This window comes from Chelon labrosus, assembly GCF_963514085.1.
Source record: "Chelon labrosus genome assembly, chromosome: 3".
Classification (NCBI taxonomy): Eukaryota; Metazoa; Chordata; class Actinopteri; order Mugiliformes; family Mugilidae; genus Chelon; species Chelon labrosus.
Genome location: NC_140339.1, coordinates 13,913,866 through 13,937,914, shown reverse-complemented (window position 1 = coordinate 13,937,914; position 24,049 = coordinate 13,913,866). Strand labels below are relative to the sequence as shown.

The 24,049-nt window shown below is 42.3% G+C and overlaps 1 protein-coding gene across 4 annotated transcripts; it reads left to right on the top strand.

The window, feature by feature from the left end:
* The first annotated feature begins 1,128 nt into the window (after positions 1-1,128).
* LOC311486077 (solute carrier organic anion transporter family member 3A1-like) lies at positions 1,129-23,676 on the top strand. 4 transcript variants are annotated; one of them, XM_084541837.1, is made up of 10 exons: positions 1,129-2,428; positions 5,108-5,567; positions 18,583-18,681; positions 18,779-19,048; positions 19,196-19,360; positions 19,783-19,981; positions 20,133-20,268; positions 20,409-20,581; positions 21,926-21,990; positions 22,275-23,676. In XM_084541837.1, exons 1-10 carry the CDS (start codon positions 2,270-2,272, stop codon positions 22,649-22,651), a joined length of 2,103 nt encoding a protein of 700 aa, XP_084397963.1. In that variant the 5' UTR covers positions 1,129-2,269; the 3' UTR covers positions 22,652-23,676. The 4 variants fall into 4 exon arrangements, with proteins under 4 accessions (XP_084397963.1, XP_084397960.1, XP_084397962.1 ...); XM_084541834.1 differs by having other exon boundaries at positions 20,133-20,272; positions 20,380-20,581; XM_084541836.1 differs by having other exon boundaries at positions 20,133-20,295.
* Positions 23,677-24,049: the final 373 nt, after the last annotated feature.

The window sequence follows — 24,049 nt, the reverse complement described above, 5'->3', positions numbered from 1 at the left end:
CAAGGGGCATATGTTGGTATATTCTGAGGAAAAAGCTGATGAAAAGATAAAAGTTCAGATGATTTCAGTGCTGCCCCCCGAAATCATAGTTCTTACAAAGCCACTGTTTTCCACCTAAATTTAACAGTCACACTATTATATACTACATCATGCAAGAAGACAATAAAAATAAACCCATCTTTGAGTATAAAGCCAGTCTATAAATTCAAACCTGCAAGCCTAAACTTTCGGTATTGAGAATAAAGTGTGACATCATTTACATCAGTGCTTGTGTGATTTGTTGGTTTGTTACAGGATCAAGACATAAATGCATTCTTCTTTTATTGGAACTTGTGATTAAGAGGCATCCTAAAATAATGTCTTCAGTGGGTTTGCACTGCATCAGCAAGCACTGTGGTTGATCTTAAATCACCCTGTGTACTCCGAGTGACTTCATGAGAAATGGATGCTCTCCCTGCTGAGTCCACAGTTCGCCTGATAGATTGTGCTGCTTCAGATGCTATTGAACAGGTCCTGATAGAGCATCTGATTGTCTGAGGAATATTGTGAGCCAAAAGCTGCAGGGTGAGTGGTAAGTGACCTTGGCACTCAGTGTTGTCTTATTTCACAGTAAGACGAGTATCCTCACGCTGTTTTTTGCTCATGTCTCTGTGGCACTCTGTCCCACCAGTCTGCCGTCATTTTTATTTCTACTGCAAAACAAATGTCAGCGAAGGTGAATGTCATTATTCAGATTCTTGCAACCAGAAGAGCAATTCATTTTTATAATAATGAAAATTGGTGCAGGGCCTCAAAGCGAATGTTAGCATTTTACACCAGATAAAACATGCAATAAAACACACAATAAAAATAATTAAGACGAGCATTAGAATTAAATTTGCTAACATAAAACTAAAGGTCATAGAACAGCTGAGGCTGGCATTTCACACTGGAGCCCTTTTGGAGGTGCTGCAGGTCTAATTCAGTCGTCAAGGAGGCATTCACTTTAAACAATACAATGGATATCTGCCTGCCTGGTAGTAGAACAGCTCATACCACACACGAGTACAATCACCACATTCAAAAGTATCAGGTTCTAGATTCACAATAAAAGCTGCCGAGCTATTCAGAGAGACAGTCTCAACATTAAGAGAATGAAGAAAAGAAGCGGACCACTTGAAGTGTCAAAATATGACAGCGCAAAGCTCATTGCACATTTAAAACCATAAAATAGATATGGCATGAATGTAATGGTCCCTAAGCATTTGTCACTACTCGTACAATAGTCCTTCACGGGGAATATCTTTATGTAGAACATCTACAGCTGCTGAACACAATGGGCTGCTGAAGTGTGTAATAGAGTTCTTTTGTGGCAAGTTTTAAATTTTTAACCACCCTGAGCCGGCAAAGTGCAATTCAGTCAAGCATGACGTTAGATCACCTAAACTAAAGCAGCTTTTACAATTATGGTTCAGGTGGTTTTATATGAGTTCTGATACGTTTTGCACCCCAGTGATACACTTCTGTGCGTCATATTAGAGTCCTGATGTCAACATTGTTGGATCAAGTGACTCTGCTGAGTGTCATGCTGCTGCATGGGAGCAACAGAAGGCTGACACTGATTAATGACCGGGAATGATGCGGGCATGGATTTGTGTTTATGATGCTCATTGAAAGCGTTGAGAAGATTTTTTTATTTCTTTTTTTGTGTGTGGTGAGGATCAAACTAAGAGTCTGAGACAGGTAGAGGATGATCTAGGCTACGACGTTGACAGAGAGGGGGAGGAACTCGGAGATAGAAGGGGGGAGACAGTGAGGTAACGGCTCGCTGTGATTCGCCCTATGGATGGGAGGAGCTTCACAACACCGCGCACAGGACGCAGAGCTGCGGCTCCGAACCGGGCTGAGAAACCAAAACCAGTCGGCACCGGCGCTAGGAGGAGACGCGACTTCCCGGATGTGGTGAAACAGCATCCTGTAGTTCTACGTCGGGTGTTGGGAGCCGTCATACATAAAGCTTCATACGCATCCCACGTCGGCTATTTAAATGTGATGTAGCTGGTACACGCCGACTGGACAGGCGGTGAAGAGAGTTCGCTGACGGACTGTGCGTAATGTTGAGTGGACAGCGGCGTTTCTCGCTGTGTATTCCAACCCAGGCGGCCTGTTGACACGAGAATCGCAACTCTTCTGCATTGCAGCTCGTCATCATCACAACCAGATGCGCTCCGCCGGACCGGACCCGTTCAGTTTCATGCCGTCCAACCTGACCGGAGCCTGAGCCCGAAGGATGCAGGTTAAAAACCAGATCTGCACAGAGCAGAGCAGCACCGACGACCCGGAGCAGGATGACAGCCAGAAGAAGACTTCGTGTTTTTCCAACATCAAGATATTCCTGGTGTCGGAATGTGCGCTCATGTTGGCACAGGGCACCGTGGGCGCCTATTTGGTGAGTTTCACGGGGACAGCGTTTCTCTAAAGGAACGTCGTATCTCAATGTTCCTCGGGTAACATCGGGTTAACGCAGCGCCCTTCAGACCGGCACGGGCAGGCGGCGAGTGACGATGCGGTGCTTCAGCTGATGCGGTTAATAGTCATATTATTCTGATCACATTGGTATAATCACATACTCTAGCAAGCAGGGGTCGCGGTGCCTTAACTGATTGATGACTTGCTGCGCATTATCCATCAGGCCTATGCGCCATCTGCATGACACAAAACGCGTCACAGCAGTCGTAGTCTCCACGTTGTTTGGGAAATGTTCTATGCGCGCACTGATGGTCTGTTGGAGAGCAGGTTATGAAACACACTGGTCAGGAGGTGCATCCAACCTGCCGGCTCTGCTCTCTGCGCCCATATGCCTCAATAATGCAAGAGGCTTTGACACTGGAGGGTATTCAGTAGGCCTCGGGGATGACGTGATCTCCACAACAGAAGAGGGTTGTTTTTAACTCATCAAGACTGCATTTCCTGTGATGATTCGATTAAATAATGTGCTAGGGTTTTTTTTTTTTTTCGTTTCTGTTGTTTTTCTGCTCTGATATCATTAGATTGATGTCAGTATGAGAGACAGGCCATATCCAGGAGATCAATCTATTGACAAAATGAATGGAGGCTTTATAAACCCAGAATAAATAAACAAAGGAGATAAAATGAATGCATTTGCTCTTTTTGGTCCAAAGCTTTAGTCTGACCAGAACAGAACAGAACATCTGCCCACATTAGTCTGAGTTGTCTCAACCACTTACTGTAAATCTGTATAAAAACCAAAATGCCATTGTGGTCTGCTTTATTTGTCTGATCAACGGCAATTTCCCTGATAGGTGTCAGCACAGTCTTAATAATAGGCCTATAAATAACTATATGGTCATAAGAGGATGGGGCTGGAAGTTATTTTTAATGAGCTCAGGGACACAGCATCTTTATGCCTGTCCTCTAAATATACTCCAAAACCTGAAGACAATTAGAAAGGCTTCTCTTCTTCTCTAGACTTTGTCAAATTATCACATTTAAGCAATTTTGAAAGCAACAAGGTCAACGGTCAGTGTTTTCATAGCTTATTGGGTGAGGTTTTCATTTCTGTGTTGGAAAGAAGGGCTTGTTTAGAAAAATCTGCAAGAACTTTCATTAAAAAAAAATGTTTTACCACAGCCCTTGTTTAACTCTGCAGCTTGGCAAAAAGACAAACCACTGAGTTGGTTTCAGTGTGCTTTTCAATGATAAGAACATTTCAAGTCTGTTTTGTTTTTCCTCTTAAAGACTGCAGTGGAACTTCCTTCCTTTAAATGAGCATCCAAAACTAAAAAATGCACCTTTGGCAAATCTGCAGATAAAAGCAGCACAGAAGAACAGACCGTCCTGTCTTGGAGAAAATATTGTTTACGCTCACATTTATTCTGTTTCTTTTGTGCTCCACCAATTTCCCGATTCACAGTGTGCACAGTTTCCTCCTTCTTCTACTGACAACTGACTTTAGTCTGTCCACTGTCTAAAAACGCTGGAGCTGATTAGACTAAAATGGGATATAGAAACTGCAAAGCCACTGTTCTCCTCAAGCCACCAGTACGAGGCCATACATAATTCTCTGAGGACCATGAGAGTAAATCTTGACCCCTGTCATCTAGATCCTATAACCTCTGAAATGTGCCAGTGTAAAATAATTCAAACTAATCATCAGTGGTGCATCTGTGACATCTTGTTCATCCACAGATAAAATAATACCGCCTCAACTGTCATCTTAGCATTTTAAAAGTGAATTGCACACTGTTCATCCTTTTTTTTTTGGAAGGTGCCAGGTTAGGTTGCCATCTTTATGGACAGGCACCTCTAAAGACAGACCAAGTGCGGCATGAGTTATTTCCCCTTCAGCATACATATAATTCATAACTTTTTGTAGCGGCAGTCATCTTCCATTAGAATGCTTTTTGGGAAGGCAGGTTTACATAAGATGAAGCTTGGTTTTTGAACAAGAAGAGTTACAAATGTTCCCCCAGTCTTGTCTGTTTAAGCTCTTGGTAATATAATAGTTATATTTTTCAATGGGGTTTGGTGTTAAAGGTAAAACAGACCAGTGAAAGAATGAAAGGCAGTCATCAGAGTTTACCACTGTGGTGTACGTAGTTTAGATTAAATTCTCTTCACAACACACGTTTGATGCAGGGAGCCTGTTCACCTCCTACACACACAAAACAAAGCTGGTATTGTGTGTTTGTGTCCGTTGGGTAATCAGAACCGCTGCATGAGGTTTCCTGCCTGAAGACATCACGTGCGCATATCCCTTTTCTTGGGAACGTTTCGGGACAAATGGGGGAGTATGGGGATAAAGATATTGGAAGCGGCACAATCTGCAGAGCGTCGTAGCTACTTTGTTTTATCAAAAGGTTCCTGTTGTTGTTTGGCGCTTCGGTGGCCTGATTCACATCCTGCTATGAATTGCATTATTTTACACTATATTTAAAAAGTAAGGAAAAGTATATAAAATGTATATAACCATGAGAATAATTGCAGCAATGAATAACATAGAAACTGTCAAATCCATTGTATAAACCTACCTTAGTGGGGTGTTGGGATGTTATTGGCTGCTAGTTGTAAAACTTGTTCTTTGACTCTCTCCCACTTTCTCTCCCAGGTAAGTGTTCTGACCACTTTGGAGAGACGCTTCAACCTCCAGAGTGCCGATGTGGGCGTCATTGCCAGCAGCTTTGAAATTGGCAACTTGGCCCTCATCCTGTTTGTCAGCTACTTTGGCGCCAAGGCTCACCGGCCCCGCCTGATCGGCTGCGGCGGGATTGTCATGGCGCTGGGGGCTCTGCTGTCGGCCCTGCCAGAGTTCCTGACTCATCAGTACGAGTACGAGGCCGGGGACTCGTGGCACGCTGAGGACGGCAGGGACGTCTGCTCCAACACCTCCAGGTCAGAAAACAGAGACTCTGGGTTTAAATGTGGCAACCGAGCCAACACCAACATGATGTACCTTCTGCTGATCGGGGCTCAGGTTCTGCTGGGCATCGGGGCCACACCTGTCCAGCCTCTGGGTGTGTCCTACATCGATGACCATGTCCACAGGAAGGACTCCTCATTGTATATAGGTGAGTCATTTGAAGATACTGTACAAGATGATTGTCATATTTGTTTATAGAATTTTGACTTTCCAGTATGTGACAGAATTAGTTGTCAATCATTGGAAATTATGCATAACTATATGCAAGAGTTACAGCTTTCATGAATTTGCAAATTGCCTTAGGAGATTTTTTTTTTTGCAAACATTTTTTATTTCTTCAGTAAAGTAGAGCAATTTAACATGGGAGTCTATGGGACATTTAGAGTCAGCCTCAAGTGGCCAGGAGGAACTTCTACACTTCTGCATTGGCTTCATTTTTCACATCTTGTCATTTTTATGTTTCTGTTAGTGTACAGATTAAGCCAAAGAGTTACAGCTAAAATTTAGAGGTGCTGGTAGGCTGCCTTTTTTCCTTTGTAGAGAGCTGGGTGTAGCTTCACATTGAATCAAGTGACATCAATCATCTCACATAACGCTATAAGACAAAAAATGTGTCATAAGTGTTTGTTTTGTGTTCTGATGTGCAGTGTAAGGACAGTGTTATTTATGTAGCCGCCATCTCCAGCACAAAAAAGGTTGAATAGCTTCTTAAGCTGGGGGCACACTACACAACTTTCACAGTCTTTACAGATTTTGAAAAGACTAGTATCGCACACTAACAGACTGGCTTCAGCAGATTTTTGTATGACAACTGAAAGACTGGGGATCACACACTTAACGACTGCACCTGATGAGGGATCACAGACAACATGATTTGTCAAACCAACTAAAGCCAACTGAAGGCGTCAAACTCTCGCGAGGACTACAGTAGTATGGTGTGCACTGCAACCAACGTTATAAAGGCACTCGTGCTCCTGCTACAACTCGATTAATCTCTGCTCCATTTCTGTGGTCTAGGTACGTTTGTTGCCACGCTCCTGCTCTTGCTGTTCACCATCGTTGTTTTGATATTCCCGCTACTTCCCGTCGTCTTCTGACACTATTTTCCGTGACCTAGCCTCTCTTTTTCGTGAAAACATGTGATGCTGTTGGCGACACATGTTTTCAATTGGGTCAGTAATCAGTTCACACTACCCGATTGCATCCAGATTCGGCTCAAAAAATGCAAACATGCTCGATTGATTGCGACTGATGTCAGGTTGAGTCTGTTCCCCTCGCACACTAACTAACTAACCCATGCTGACTGTCCCCACCTTGTTCAGACTTTGCCCAACTGGAAACTGTGTGTAAAATCTGGCAAAATATCTTGTAGTGTGTCCTCGGCTTTAGACCACAAAGCACATCTAACTTGTATGATGTTTGTTGGAAACTAGAAGTCCCAATCAACCAGCAGCAGGAAGTGACAGCCGGGATTTTATTGCAAAAAGCCGCTCAGAAAATGAAGATATGTGAGATCACAGTTGAGTGGTGAGAGAGACAGAGAAGGGTCCACTGTGCATCGTGTGCTTCATCGGCCTCCATCATTAGTATCATGGAACGTACCACTTGACAACTATCAACGCCACTGAGTCATAATTGGTCAAGATTGCTTGGACAAATGATAAATGGCAGATGCTGCAAAGTACTGTAGGTAAACGAGCAAGCAATGACTTTGAATCGAGGAAAACTAACACAGATAATTGCAATAAAAATAGCTATGTTGCTTCACAGTTTCCAAGCACTTAGGAACATCATTCCGATATTGCTTAGAGACGAAACCTGTCCAGAAGCCTTCTTTGTCGGGTATTCATGGCGCACATACAACACGGAGCACTTGATTAGGAACGCCTTAATACGGGACTTAACTTCTTCTTCTCGTTTCGTCTTTGGTGGCATTAAGTATACATGATGTTGGATATATCTGACTCTGCTCCTTGTTGATGTGCTTGCATGACATCATTTGTGCACATTTGTCAGCTGCACATCCATGCTGCAAATCTGCCATTAGCTGGATTGCTGCTGGAGTCAGATCTGGTGCCTGCCGAGGCCTCTGAAGGCTCATGAAACAGTTTACCACATTAGCCTTGTGACATGATGCATTATTGTCTCTTTTAGTGCCCATTAGAAGATGGTATATTGTAGCCATAAAGAGATGCACATGGTCAGCAACAATACTCCCATAGGCTGTGGTACTCAAGCCGGGACTGATTGATTTCAAGGGTCCAAAATGTGCCATGAAAACATTCCACTCAAGACTGTATCACAATGAACCTGGACTGTTGACACAAAGTAGGTTGGGTCCATGGATTCCTGCTGCCGATGAGCTACCATCTGCAGCCTCAGCAGAAATGAAGATTCATCAGACTAAGCTACATTTTTTCCCCAGTATTCATCTGTCTACTTTCGGTAAGCCTGTACTCACTGCAGCCTCAGATTTTTGTTCTTGGCTGACAGGAGTGAAGCTTGACGTAGTCTTCTGCTGTTGCAGCCCATCTGCCTCAAGATTTGATATGTTGTACATAATGAGCTGCTTTTCTGCTCAGCGCAGTTGTAAAGAGGGTTTCCTAAATTACTGTAGCCTTTCTGTCGGCTCCTAACAGTCTGGCCATCCTCTTCTGACCTCTTTCTACAACAAGCCATCAACATAGCTGCTGCTCACTGGATGTCTGTTTTTGTGTTTCCCCACACCATTTTGAGTAAACTCTAGAGATCCATGGTCCATGTCGGATGTATGAGATGAACATTAACTGAAGGCGTATGGATTTTTGGAACACCCATAGATGCAAAACCAAAATTAGGGTTTGATTCTGCTTTCTGTCTTACAGTTAATTTGCCTCAGAGATAAGCACTTTATTCAAAATTTCAGCAAACATTCACAGGCCTGCTGCAGAAGTCTGTGGTTATAGTTACAGCAGCAACCAGAGGTCGACATAACATGCATTGCAGCCTGTCTGCCAAAGTTGCCAAGGTAACAGTTCAGAGACATCCACTGAAGCTACAGTGTGTGCCATTGCTGTTCTCAGCGACCTGCCTATGGCAGAACACCATCTGGGCAGATGGAGAAATGAGACACAGGAAGCAATCATTACTGAAGTACTGGATATAATTGAAAAAAATGTGCTGTTCTTTTTCCATTAAGACAATTTCCAACCATTAATCGAATGTGATTTTCTTATGAAATCTGTTTCCTCTTCAGTGACTGGACCTAATCAGTATCATGTCATAGAGGGTTCAGCAGGTCAGACCGAGAGGATCTTTAGATGTGAAAGTGACAAAAGTGGTGTAATTAACCATGTGTATTTGTGTTTATTTATGTATTGCATGTTTAATATTAAGTGACCGCTGCCATATGTAACCAAATTGCCCTCCAGGAACATTAAACCTGCTGGGTGGGTGGACAAAGCTGCTGTAATTGTGGTAGGGTTAGGATTACGGTTACTCGTGTTGGTCATACAGTTCATGATGTCTATCCATTTTCTGACCTATGGAAACATTGATTGTACTACTTCCAATCAACACATAAATAGAGAAAAAGACACATTTTTCATGAGGTTCTCCGGGACGTGTGCTCGGTTAACAACTGCTTATGTAGAAAATGTCAGTCAGTGTAATAACATTGTTCTCCTCTTCACATTTTATCACATTATCAATATTTTATCATCAATTTATTGGTCGTTAATTATTGATTTAATTTCATTCTTCTTGACCTTGAAATTCCACACAAGCACATGTCTAAAAGGAATTCTGAAACACAATGACGTTTTCCTGCTGGATATGATATGATTTTCAGACACATGCTAGTTGAGGCAGCAATAACATGAAGCCTTATTTTCATTTTCCTTACTTTTGCCTTTGTGGCTAGTTTCTCCTCTATACGGGCTTCTTAGCTAGTTGTCTACTGCTGCTGCTACTGCTTGCATTTCAGTGCAGACCTCTTTGCAGGATGAGAAAGCCTGCAGTTCATTCTGTGCATGCTTTGATCTGTACAGTCTCTGCCAGCAGCACTCAGAGTGGAGAGGAGGAAGGGATGGACAGAGGATGGAGGGGAGGGCAAACGAGGCTAGCACATCGCCCAACTGTCCACTCTACCCCCTGCTTGGCTAGCGGCCAACTCAACCAGATGCCTGTTAGATGTTACTCTTCATATTTCTATGCTGTTTGCACAAGCACACATCTAACATCTCTTAAAGGGCCTTGTTTTATCAGCGTTGCTTCACCGTGCTCCGTGCTTCATGCTGTCATAGTCATTGGTGAACAATGACTATGCTTATTTTGAAAACTTACGTAGATTTCTTTATGGGCTAAAATCTTGATTCCGATTTTGTGTCATATCCACTGTCTAATGCATGGGCAGTTTCTATATTGGGGGGGGGACTACACACTGCTAAAGGAGAAAGAAAGGGATTTTTTTTTATTTAACCACCATGTTGGCTAGTTATCAGCAGTCATTGTCATTTTTGTAGACTGTCCATGTGCCTCTGGATGTATCTGAATGTAGTCCAGTCTCTGCCAGGCCATGTTCTTCAGAGTACTGCTGAACTGCTCCTTTGGGTGATCTTAGTCTGGCTGCAAGTCGCTAAGATTGTTGTCAGTCTTTTTCAAACTGCAGACGCTGCATTGCAATCTCAGTGTGTTCTGGGAGGGCTTGCACTGATGCGCTGTAGAACCATTTTTCGTTTTGTTTTGTTTACTTATTTTCGTACCTCCTGGTCGGTCTGTTAGTTGGCAATCGAGACACAGGAACATCTGATTGCAGTAGCCATGCTTATTCCACGGAGAGGGGAACAGTCAGGGTCATACCTGCTAACTGATCATTTGAAAGAGAGATGGGCGAAATGTCGAAGTAAGTGTGAAAGGGTTTTGAGTTGAAAAGTAAAAACCTATCGCCGTACGCAATGTGAAAATCTCTAGTGAGCCCGTTGTTAATTTACCCATTGATCAGCCTGCCTGAGAGATTTATTCAACCATGGTTGGCTCATGTCCTGGCTCAATGCACCATTGCGCATTCTCTTTCATAACGTCCTCCAAGCTTCTTCCTTTGACACTTGCAGATAGTACACTACATTATTATTATTTTCTCTCCACCACCCCCTCCCGCTTTGTTCTGCTTTTTTTTTTTTTTTGACAATCAAGGCATGTTGATTGCCATGGTTACCTCCTACAGTGTGACGGCTGTGGTGGCTCAGCGCATGGAGCCCAGTCTTTATACAGAACGTGTGTGTTATGCGCTGCTTAGTACTTACGCTGCTGCTTTCTTATTCTAGTCTCAAGACGGTGGCGGTCTATGACAGGCTTTACGTGTGAAACCACATTTGCATTGTAAGGAAACGCCCTGAATAATGCAACGTGACAGAGAAGCAGTTCAGAGTAGTTTAGCAAACATCTAAGCAGATGATTAAATATTAAAGCAGCAGCTCTCCACGGGCCTTCAAACAAACCACATGAATGAAGGAGAGGCTGCTCTTTTGTGGCCACATGCTCACCCCGCATGGATCAATACTGCCTGAATGAATCAATGGTGCAATGAATACTCAAGAGCAATCCAGAAAACAGTAAACAGTTGTAATGGCACAAGTCTCAGCGTGCACCTGTTCTGTCTCAATACAACAGCCTGCTCTTTCTCAAATGCTGTGTGGGCTTACTGTGCAGTCCGTCTCTTTGTGTGTCTTTTTTTTTTCCTCCTTGTGTGTGTCTCACCTAATCATTGGGAGCAACAGATCAGGCAGTGGGCTGGTAAAAAGAAACAGATGTTTGTTTTTTTCAGTTAGCCCGCCGTCAGATCTTTGCGGCTTCTGGATGTTGGGAGGAAAACCAAAATAGATTTTTAAAATAACTCAATAAAGCTCAATAAGCAGTGATAAACTCCAGCATAAAGAATAAAGAGTCTGATCCGTGTGATGAAAGCTGTCAAGAGACTACAGCCACTCTGATGGTTTTGTCAAGCTCTGCTTCCACATTAAGCTAAGAGCCTAAAACCAATATTCTGACATTAGCATAAAACGTATTTGTTGCTTATTTGCATTAAACGTCATGTATGGAGCCAGTTAAAACTCTTCCTCTGCGAACCGTGTCTAAATAATACGACACAAGGCATCGGCCTCTACTTGATATTTAAAGTCCTGGACTGTGGTTTATGTGGTCCGCCGATACATTTCTGATGCGAGGAGAAAATGGCTTCCTATGGAAAGGCTGACGTTCTCCTCGGCTCTGAGGACTGTAATGTCCGAGCCAGATTGTAATTGGGTTATTGATCGCTGTCTGCTGCTTGACTGATACCCAGGGCGAAGGCAGCAAACCCTTTCGTGGTATCTATTGTGGCGCTCACAGAGGGCCTAACAAAAAAACAGCTGTTCAATTAGAGTAATCATGCTCTTTTTTTTTGCTCTTTTTTTTTTTTTTTTTTCAACAATACTGTAGCCCCAAGTAGTTTCTTCTTTACACCCTAATGGGATTTGCTATGTGGTGCTTTGAGTAAATGTTTGTAATTGAAGATGTAAATCTTGTCTTGCTGCATAGCACGCGCTGGTCCTCTGTGAGCTCCACACTTATGCTACTGTTGGCAACTCAAAGGCCTCCAGCTATACTCAGTTTCCATTAATTAACATTTAATCTTTCATCTTTACCATGTAAACACAGATCTGTATATTCTGCGTATATAATTTAAAACTTTTGTGTTGTATTTCTGCTGTTTACTGTTCTAATATCTTGCTCCTCACGCATTCTCCGGCACATGAGTTTTCCTTCAGGATTAATAAAGTTCTTGTCTTTAGTTGACAAACAAATCAATTTTATGCCACGCCACTATACCCCGGCTCCAGGGATGATGATCACACTCTTGGTTAGTCAGTCTCGGTGAGTCAAGATTGAAATACCTCTGATGGATTACAGTGGACTGACGTTCATGGTGCCCAGAAGATGAATCATACTGACTTTGTTGCTCTCTGACTTTTTTCACTACTACAACAGCGACGCACATGTTTGTGGATTTGAGTCAGATGTCGGTTGAATTCGGCAGACATAGCGTGTTTATATATTCCCCTCGGGATGAATTGCTATATCTTTGATGTTTTAATTGTGTTAAACCACCGCAATCAGTTCAAATAGTATTTTGTGCAATACTTTGGTTTATGACAAATGATAGCAAAAAACATCCTCAAATTTAGTCAGCTTCAGTAGTGCAAAACCAAAAGTGCAAATCCAGAATAACTGCAGTTAAATAGCATCTTTACTATGAAACAATTACTGAGTAAAAAAGCAACAGAAATGAAGCACAACAAGTCCATCTTAGTCACAGTTGTAACAGGCTGCATCTTTAATGAATGCTTCTCCCCGAAACTGTTGATTGTGTTTTTAATAACGGACACAACTTGGTCCCAGTGCAGAAATACCCCAGGGAGTAAAGGATTAAAAGAATTCTGTTGAGTAAGTAAGAATTTTACCTCTGTTAGACCTTACCGTTATCCAGTGAATACAAAAGTAGCTCAGAGTGAGCTGAACCACAACAGGACTGTTTCAGACCAGCAGCAGAATGCTAAGTGGTCACAACAGCACAACAGTTAAGTACAGTAGCGTACAGTACATTAAAGTACAGTAAAGAGCATGGGGGTCCAGCTCTGCGGCCACTGGGTCAGCTTCTCTCCTCTTGCTTCACATCGTGGCCTCTATTCATCGCTGTAATGTGTGTAATGAAGCGACGTGTGAGGCTGCAAGTCGAAAGTCCACTGCAGCAAAATGTTTTTACTCCACTGGAGTTATTACTCTTTCGCCGTAGGACAGCAGAGGAAGGAATGGATGCTGACTCAGCACACGCTGTCCGCTCAGACCAGCCCAGGTTGTTTTATATGTGCACCTTTTAGGAGCACCTTTGCCAAGATACAAAGTGCCAGTGATTGAACTGTGCCATAATGTGAGCCTGAGTGTGAAATTATTCATGTGCTGGCGGTGTGACCAGGTGGAGGAGGCTTCTTTCACCACAGTATGACCTTGCCTCTGCTGCATTCATCACTCACTGCTGGGTACACATGTTATGGGACTGGACTCACCAGCAGGAAAAGCATAATTCTCGTCGCTTCTGAGTGTGCCCTTAGTAAGTTGGAGTTCTGTGTCGCAGTGTTTGCAACAAACACTGACTTCAGTATTAGATTGAGTTACAGGGTACTATTATTCCAAAAAGACATAAGTTTGCTACACGTTGGAAAACTATGATGACCCTTTACTACATGCGTGGGATGAGTATAATCAAGCCTGTGTTTATTACATACACCTAATTGGTATTTCATAACCTGATTGCAGTATTTTTGAATCAGCATGCAAATACAGTACAGGTAAAATAAAATAAAACTTAATCTCTTAACAGAAAGGCGATCTGAAAATAAAATAGAGAATTTAACTAAATTAAACAAATAATGAAAGAAAAGAAAAATAAAGATTATAAAAAAGAAAATTATACACATATGGACACTTAGACTGAGTAAACTAGGCAGAAATAGGTCTTGTGAAATGTGAAGCTTCTTCATTGTTTTTGCCTCCGCTTTCAAGCAGTGTTGATTAATAATGATAATTAGAAGATGAATATCATAAGAATATTTAAGAAAATGTTTGCACTTGAATTACATACAGTATATTATATTTTTATTGTTAGTATAATGTGAATACTGGAAGCATACGTTGTAGTATATTTTATACTTAATAGTAATACCTTTTAAGCACAAACCTGTGCTGAGTCATGCAATGTATCAGACCTGTAATATATTACAGTATATACTGTCGTGCACGGCGTCACGGTAAGGAGGAGCTGTCTGTCACATTCTCTGCAGGCCTGTGGCTTAAGCCGAGTATTTCCACATGCCATTTCAAAAAGTTAGAATTACAAAGACAAAGACCAAGCTGCCAGAGTTTTATGTGAATATCTGAGGAATTTCTAAGGTGTTGATACTGTGAAGTATACATTCATTCATTCATTCATTTTCTGTAACCCACTTGTCCTCTGGAGGGTCATGGGGGTGATGGAGTCTATCCCAGCTGTCATTGGACAAGAGGCGGGATACACCCTGGACAGGTCGCCAGTCTATCACAGGGCTAACACAGAGAGACAGACAACCATTCACACTCATACTCACACCTACGACCAATTTAGAATCACCAATTAACCTAACTTTGAACGGTGCGAGGAAGCTGGAGAGAACCCACGTAGGCGCAGGGAGAACATGCAAACTCCACACAGAACAGAAAGGTCCCACATGGAATCGAACCCAGATCAGCGCTAACCACCACACCACTGTACCGGCCGTGAATTATACATTTCTCTCATATTTAGATTTGGTCATCTGGGCTAATGTAACACCGTGTTACATTGCAGAAAGTCCTCATGCGAAAGGAAAAAGAAATAAGTGCACTGAAGGAAATACGTTTTTTCCATTAGTGTGTCAGCAAGCAGGGCTGTATTATCTTGAGCCTTACGTCTAGCCCGTCTTAGGGGGGAACACAGCAGGTATAAAATAGTGTCAGGAAGGATGGAACAGCAGTCTGGTATTTTATTTTTTTTTTTAAAAAACAATGATATTCCATTAAGGTTGTCTCTGGAAATATTTTATAGTGCAAAGCAGCTTAAGACGCTGACGTTTGTCTGTGAGATCTTTACCTTTCAACCAAGAATTTTCTCTGGCCTTTTAAAAAACTTCATTTTTTTTTTTCTTTGTGTCTTAAATCCCTTACAGGAATGCAAACATCCGTGGAATTCAGCTCAACCTCTCTGTAATCTCAGATTAACAGTTTGATTTCAAAATAAGATTTTACTGGCTGAGAGCGCTATATTGAGAGTTTTCATTTCACGCCACTTATATGGAAAATTATTTTAAAAGTAGGTTGAAAATCCATAGCACTGTTAATGTGCCGTGAAATGCAAATCTAAATCCGGTCTCTGCCATTTTCTCATTGTAATGTTTTGTTCTTGAGTTGAGATCCTTAAAGGAACAAATCAGTTTCACTATTTTGTTGAAAACTGTACCTAGTTCAAGCTGAGACATCTAATTGTGGACTTTAAATTACAGTGCTGTTTGTTTCCCCACAATATTCTTTAGATTGCACTTATTGCTCGCTGGAGGTTAGGGTTAGGTGTTTGTACTGCTGACGGTCAGCCTGAACCTCACCCTTCCGATTGCGCGTTCCACAGCCATCAATCCTTTGATGTGTGCAGCCACACTGTAGCTCATGTGAAGACACTCGAGAGGTTTCAATCCTGCGCCACACCCGTGCAGAGCTGCAATCACCGCAAAGTCAATAAGTCCTGAAAGATTTACGTTCTGCCTCTAACGAGCAATCAAAAGTTAAACCCATCCTGTGAACGTGCATCTGTGTCGGAGGTGAAGAACGTATTTAAAAATGTGTTCACATCACATCATTACACACTCCTCGCAGTGGATTCGGTCAGGAAGCTGCTGATGTTTGCAAAATGCGTTACAACGCAGCAACAAAAATTTCATGCAAATTTTCAGCTACTATTTTTTTCAAAAAAAAAAAAAAAAGTGCAAGTTTTATTCTCTTTTTTGAAATAATTTTCCTTTTTATTAAATTTCTCCAATTTATTAAGAATTAACACTAATTGCTGAAATAATTAATGTATACTGTGAGGTTTTATTTGTTGAAATATTTCTTTTTTTTTTTCATCACACCTTTACGAATTTAATATTTTATTTCTAGTCCCATTTAGTATTTATGAAAACATACGGTATCTTCTGCATTTTGCATGAACACCGTTCAGTTTTTCTGTTTCAAAAAAATAACACACTGAACACGCATTCAGATTATGAGTCGAGGAGATGTCAGCAGCTTTTACTAAACAGCAGTAAACATTTTACTGCGCGGTCAAAGCCTCCCTACCTACGTTTCTTTACTGCCGGGGGCCTTCAATGTTGTCTCCAAGGAAAAGGTCTCTGTTGCACCACCTGTTGAGCGCACACAGCAAACTGGCATCAGTCCTGAATGTTTCCTTTGATGGGCGTCTGGCAGCTGTTGCTATGGGATTATCAGCTTTCCTTTCTTTCTCACGGCGTAACAAAGCTAACTGCACATCTCATGCATACTGCTGCTATTGTGATCAGCTGTTTTGCTTTGAAGACTGCTCCAGGCTCTTACCTTTGTCTCATGTAACGGGACACAGTAAAGCCTGTTGGACCCACATTAACGTCTGTGTTGGTGTGCTGTAGACCAGACTGGCTGAGGCCCAAGATTTTCTGCTGGTTCACTGCCATGTTCGTGAAGTGTGTTTGCCAGCCTTCCTGCATTGCATACATTATGGATTAGTTGTCCTGTGGTTATCTGTGATTTGACCCCAGCTGAAGGCAGAGAAAGATATACGAGGTTCTTCATTGGTTGGTTGTTGACTGCTGTAACCCCAGACCTCCTCTTCAGGCCCGTCAGCATGAGTGACTCCGTTGAAATGAACATGGTTGACAAGAAGAGTCAAACAGGAAGAGCTGACTATTGTCTTTATCTATGTCTTAATGGGAGTTATATGTTAAATGTACAATCTATCAAAACAACTCTGCATACATTCATTTCAAGTCTGGGCTTTGACTAGGCCGATCCATAAAACTGCATTGTTTTTCTTTCTTTTTTTTAAGCATTGGTTTGTTTGTATGCTAACGGTCGTTATCTTATTGAAGGCTCCGCACCAGTTCAGCTTTGACTTTCAGATAGAAGGCGGCCTCACAGTGTCTTCGGGTACTCTTTCATATATTGGCATATCAATGGCAGGTTTCCAGAGGTTTGAAGACAGGTTGCAACCAACCGAGATTCTACTCGTCAACACCTAATCTGTCATTTTACGGGACTGAATGTGTGATAAATCAACTGTAGAGGTGGACTTAATACTTCTATGTGGCTGATCCGTACTCTTTTTATTTAAATGATGAAAATAACTAAGAAAGGTCACTTTGATTCGCCATCTCGTTTAAATAAGATGAAAAAGTAAACAGTTTCCATGGGATGTGTGAAATTTTTTCCGTCATCTTGCTGCTGTGTATCGGGGAATAAATTGCTGCATATTTTGCTTGTGAACAGAAATCATACAGGCTGGTTGAGGCTTGTTAACACTTGTTAATGCTCACATTTATCGCATCGTAACATTTACATTTATATATGGTCTTTCCTCGAAGCTAGAGCTTCACTAAGGTGAAGAAACCTTGAGTACAACCCTGCTCATGTGGGGAGACCTGCTGTATTTGCTTGAGGCCGGCCGGGTAGAGAGACAGAAAAATGAGGGAGGTGGGACTGAAGGTAAGGGAGGAGAGGAGAATAGAGAAACAGAGTCAAGCACATAAGTTCCTACATACAGTATGTCTGGGTGAAGTGTGCATGCACCACATTTCACACATGCATCACCATAGCACTAATCATTGGATCGCTCACAGAAAAAAATTGACTTGCCCGCTCATGAGTCCTGGGATCCATTATTAGCAATAAAGCTACTCGAGCTCACTCATATTGTTCCACTTGGTGCCTGCGCGGTTAACAGATTAACTGACACACAGATAGAGAGAGATAGAGAGAGAGAGAGAGAGAGACCTCATGCTTTATGAAAGTCTCTCAGCCTCTAGGTCAAAGCCGGGCATCTTTTTGCATTCTAGAGAAAGTCAACAAGAGCTGCCGTATCAGTGACTCCCCATTGCGCTTCTACTAAGAACCCATTTCCTGCTTGATAATTTATGATCCAGCTGGATAATCTAGTCTTAGATCAATTACACTGTGCAACCTACGGGCTGCATATTACAGTGACAGTGAATAAATCTGTCCGTGGGAGACATCTGATGAAATTTAAAGTCCCTTGGCATGGATTCAATACTTAATCTTTCCTTGAGTAGAATACATTTGGTTCCCTATCATGCAGTGGGTTGAAGAGTGAGAAGAGACTTTCATATTTAATAAAAGGACCTAGAAATAAACACCTTGTAGTCTTGATGCAATGCTGCCCTCTGCTGGAAGACGAGGTGAAGTGCACTAATTACATTTAAATGCTCATTTCTTGGTTTGGCCAATTTCATGATGTTAACGTTCAAGTATTTTACTTGCATCTGTTTTTACCTGACTGACAGTTTGTGTCCTTTTGGTGTTTTTGTGTCTTACAGGTATCTTATTTTCAACATTAGTGTTCGGGCCAGCCTGTGGCTTCATCTTAGGTTCTGTGTGTACCAAAGTCTATGTTGATGCTGTCTTCATCGACACCAGTAAGTCGGATTATTAAGTAAATAAAAGTGTCATTATAATGACATTCCACAATAAAAACATTATTGACTGTGGTGAATCTGCCCACCACCTGTCCAGGTAAGCTGGACATCACCCCAGATGACCCTCGCTGGATCGGGGCGTGGTGGGGCGGCTTCCTCCTCTGCGGTGCCTTACTCTTCCTGTCGGCCCTCTTCATGTTCGGCTTCCCCCAGGCGCTGGACGAGCAGGACATAGACGGTGGAGGGGAGAGTGAGCAGGCCATGCTGCCTTCTTCCCTGACCCTGGAGTACCAGGGCTCAAAACCCAACGGAGCCATTCATGGCTTTGATATGAACAGTGGACTCTCAGTATGTGAGCATCTGAGAGGTGAGGGAGGCGCAGAGAAGAGAGGAGTGACAAATAAATAACATTAGAAATATTTTAGATATTAATGGTTGTTCTGTCTTCGAGTCTCTGTTCTAACATTCAGCATTTTCCCTCTTTTTTTTCTTCATTCTTTCCTTGTTGATCCAGTGATTCCCAGAGTAACCAGGCACCTTCTCTCCAATCCGGTGTTCAGCTGCATCACGCTGGCAGCCTGCATGGAGATCGCTGTGGTTGCTGGCTTTGCTGCCTTCCTGGGCAAATACCTGGAGCAGCAGTTCAATCTTACCACATCTTCAGCCAATCAGCTGCTAGGTAGGCGGGTAGCCACCTTGTCTGAGTGCAAGATTTAATTTTTATCGAATAGAATAGACTTTATTGACATTTGCACAGGTACAAGAAAGCATAGGTACATTGGAAAGCTTGTGCGGAGTTCCCTGACTCAGCCTTTTTATTAAAAACCCCTCCAAAAAAACTTGCATCATATCGCGAAGGAGAAATAAATACTAAATACTATTATTACTACAATATAAACACTTTGTGAAAGTATAAAAAAAGAAAAGAACCATAAAAGTACACAGTAAGGTAATTGCACATAGGGTTATTGCACTTGTGGTGAATAAGTGCTTTAGTATCATACTAGGTTTTTACTGTTAAACAAACCACATGATTTGATTCTACAAACATGATTTGACAGTATTTAGGCAGCATCCATCTTGTTTTTTTTTCCTCTCCAGGTATGACCGCCATCCCCTGTGCCTGCCTGGGTATCTTCCTCGGGGGGCTCCTGGTTAAGAAGTTGAACCTGTCAGCTCTGGGCGCCGTCCGCATGGCCATGCTGGTCAACCTGGTGTCCACCGCCTGCTACGTCAGTTTTCTCTTCTTGGGCTGTGACACTGGACCTGTTGCCGGAGTTACGGTTGCCTACAGCAACGAGTAAGAGGGATAACCTACTGTATATCCACCGAGGCACAAAATAATACAAAAACAAAAGTTGTCCTTGTAGTGATTCTCGCTTGATGTGAACTTTGCACATATACTATTCAGGCAGTACAATCCCTAACTTGAACTTTGACCTCCCCCATAGGACACTGCAGTCCTGGCAGCAGCCTGAGTCACCGTGCATTAGTAACTGTAACTGTTACACAGCGTCTGTGAGCCCTGTCTGTGGTTCTAATGGAGTGACCTACCTCTCAGCGTGCTTCGCTGGCTGCACCAAGCCTGTGAGTGGCGACATTACAACTGACAGAATATGGATCATGTCTACAATGAGCGCCGAAGAAGGAGCTCACAGTAAATACTGAGAAGAAACATACCGTGCTCACAATGGTCACTTTGCTCTCGTTTCTTGTCTCCGTGTCAGAACCTGACCAGCTGTACGTGTATATCCAGCACCAGCGAAGATGCGGTGGCTTTGCCCGGAAAGTGTCCCAGTCCAGGCTGTCAGCAGGCCTTCCTCACCTTCCTGTGTGTTATCTGTGTGTGCAGCATGATAGGAGCCATGGCCCAGACGCCCTCTGTCATCATCCTCATCAGGTAGGAGACCCGCTGCTATTCTTACACTGTCCACAAGAGGGAGCTGATGACATGTATACCTGACCAAAAGCATAATGATGGTCTGTCTTCAGTGGTCTGCAACACAGGAGAATGATTCATCAAAGTGACAGAGACATAGAAATATACAGGGGAAAATACATGGGAACATCATTTTATATTAAATGACAAAGAACATTGTAGGTAATGCACAGTCAATGGAGCAGATGTGTACATGGGTATTATCCCTTTTTCTTGTACTTCAGTCCCCACTGAAAAAAAAATAATTTGGTCTGGAACTGCTCCGTTGCTCCAGCTAAGATCTGGGGAGTCAATTAAATCGATTGGTTGGGCCTTATAAGTAGCAGCGACATAGTCGAACACGTCATCTGAGCGCCATGGATTTGAATATTTTTAAACCAACTAGCTCTGATTGGTTGTAGGACTATCTAAATCCTTGCAGAGGTATATTTTTCTCCCTATAATAATTATATGCTGTTAAGAATTAAGTCTGGCTACGCTAGGCTAGTTCATACTTAGATAGTTGTGGCCAAAAATGAAGCCTGGCTAATATAATACATTCAAAATCCAGTGATTTTGAAGTTTGCTGTTGATGGACACTATTCTCCAATAATGCAATGCGCCAAGGAGCCGCTCACTGCTGGAACAAGTGACGTCTGACATTCTCCAGGCTGTTTCAGTACCTGTTAATGTGTGAAATATACAGTACCGGTGTGTTTTTTTTTCTGGTCTAACTGCTAAAATCTGTACTATGAATACATAGCATGTATTTTAAAACTGGGGCATGCATTTGGCATATTTTCAACCATGTGCTTTCCCTCCCGTTCCCCATGTGTATGTCAGAACAGTGCCCATCACAGCACAGTCAAGAATATTTTTAACAAGCATAGTGACAGTTTCGAGTAACTCTCCTGAACTTTGTCAGTTATCCAGTGTGAACATGGCACACATACAGTTTACAGACCAACTCCCTGATTGAAATCACACATTTATATTTGGATCTAAATAGAAGAGAGATACGAAAAATTAGGTTTGAATTTTGGTTTGTTTGCAACCTGAATGACTGTAGACTTTGCTGAAGCGGTGTTGCCATGTGCTAAGATCTAAGCAAATAGTTTGGTGACAACAATTGTATCATAATCCAAAAAAAGATAGCCAAGGGGACACAAAGAGAAGACCTAGATTGTCTTTAACAAAACTATGAGGTTTTCATCTTGGTTGAAGTGGAAAAAAAAATCTAATTTGTTTTCCTGAACAGCCACTGTATTCAGTTTACTAAAACACATCGTTCATGGCAATTGTTTTTTTGTTTTTTATTATTTCCAGAACTGTAAGTCCGGAGCTTAAATCGTACGCTCTTGGAGTTCTGTTCCTGCTTCTAAGACTGATAGGTAAGAAAAGAACCTTTCACATGCTTTAGTGTTGCATTTGTATCCACACACACACAGATTTATATTGGTACACATTCTGCAGTGTCTCTGTTGTGAGTTGTTGTTGTTGGGTGTTGCTCTGTAGTTTTACTCTCTGATGGAGTCCGTGTCAGAGCAATTATTCACCTTGCTTGAAATAAACTTCATCAGTCTGTCTGCCCGGATACAATGGGAACTTGAAGTCAAACGGGTACTCTTCTTGACCTTTTGGCCTGCTGTCTGTCCACAATCCCCTCCCGGTCTAGGCTTCATCCCTCCCCCTCTGATCTTCGGGATGGGCATCGACTCCACCTGTCTGTTCTGGAGCTCTGTCTGCGGCGAGAAGGGTGCCTGCTTGCTGTACGACAACGTGGCCTACAGGCATCTGTACGTCAGCATCGCCATCGTTCTCAAGTCGTCAGCCTTCATCCTGTACGCCACCACGTGGCAGTGTCTGAGAAAGAATTACAGGAAGTACATCAAGAACAGCGAGGGCTACCTCACACCCACCGAAATCTTCGCTTCCAATGTGACTCTGGACAATCTGGGGAAGGAGATCACCCACAACCCAGCCAACAGGACAAAGTTCATATACAACCTGGAGGACCAAGAGATGTGTGACAACATGGAGTCCGTTTTATAGTGGTATTCTGCACTGGGACTGTAGACTGGAGCTGTCAATGTGCAACTGACCTGCTGTGCGATGTTTCTTTGGTGTCACGTTCCTTTAGAGGAATGTCCTCAGTAAGGGTCTTATCTTCTTGTCATCCAAAACAACACACACACTGAAAGAAATGAAGAGTCGATTCCCAAAATGTTCTATATCCACATTTATTTTTTTTTTATTTGTCAGCTAAACTCCTAAGCTGACATATTAGTATTTTAAATTTATTTTGGGCATGTTTTCCTCCGGCAGAAAAGATAGGGAAAAAAAAATCACATGCAAGAGACCCTACTCCACCCAAAGAATAGAAACCAACAAAACCCAAATCCATTAGAAGGGTGTTAAAATCGTCCCATTGGTTTTCAATTTACTGTAAGCTTCATCAGACAGTTTATGTTCCTTTTGTATTTCTCAGGACGCGGTTTAGGAAATTATACGAGCAAGTTTGTCGTTAGGTATCTTGAAGTTTACAGCAATATTTTAAAAGGAACTGAATTTCTTTTCATTTTGCGTCACGTGTCGAGAGCAGTGGTCGATTTAACCCCGAGAAGTGGATTATCTCCTTTAGGAACCAAAGTCTTCAGTCTGAGCCGATGTGAAAAATAGGGAACGCGCTCTTTCACTATAGCTTTCAGTGTAAATGGACGATCTTCTTGTAGAGGGCATTTTAAGACAGTATTAAAAATAGAGTGCTGTTGAGCCAATATGTAATAATTATCCCTTTACCGTGTGATGGTATGGAGTTTTGGTATAAATGCTGGACAAAAATTCTGAGACCAATCTTTCATTTCAAAGCCACAGAACATTTTTTTTTAACTAAGAAATTAGGTGCAACTACAAGAGGTAATTTAACCTTATATATTATTACAGGATATTCATTCATAATTGGACAAGATCTGATTGAATAACTGAACCTGCAGCATTTTAGTTCCACGACTATCTATTAAACTACTGATTTGAGTGTATCACCTCTATCATGTCGGTGCGGGTAATAGATACAGAAACACAACTGACTTGATGGTGTAGTTCTACTCTTTGGGGACGCCCCCTGCAGCAGTGATGCATGGAAAAGCAAAGCAACGTGATAAATAACAAGAGGGTTAGACGCCGCAAATACGACTCTCCAGAGTACATGTGTGTCGTAGCGCCCGTCCAGGCTGTGGGGGTGGAGGCCTTCACCGATGGCGTCACTATCAGCAGAAAAGCTCACGTTATGAGCATGCAGGCCGAGAGCGCGAAGGCATTTAAGTAGAACACCGATTCAACGCAATAAGACCTATTGATTGTGGTGGGCTAGCTGTCAGCAGACACAGCATAGCATGACGCACAGTGTCCAGCCAGAATTAGTTCATTTAAAAATAAATAAATAAAAAAAAA

Excerpts from the sequence above, each read along its gene's own strand:
- LOC311486077 (XM_084541834.1), top strand. The coding sequence starts at position 2,270 with ATGCAGGTTAAAAACCAGATCTGCACAGAGCAGAGCAGCACCGACGAC. Across the intron at positions 19,361-19,782 it reads TTCAGCCAATCAGCTGCTAG|GTATGACCGCCATCCCCTGT; the intron begins GTAGGCGGGTAG and ends TTTCCTCTCCAG. Across the intron at positions 21,991-22,274 it reads CCTGCTTCTAAGACTGATAG|GCTTCATCCCTCCCCCTCTG; the intron begins GTAAGAAAAGAA and ends CTCCCGGTCTAG.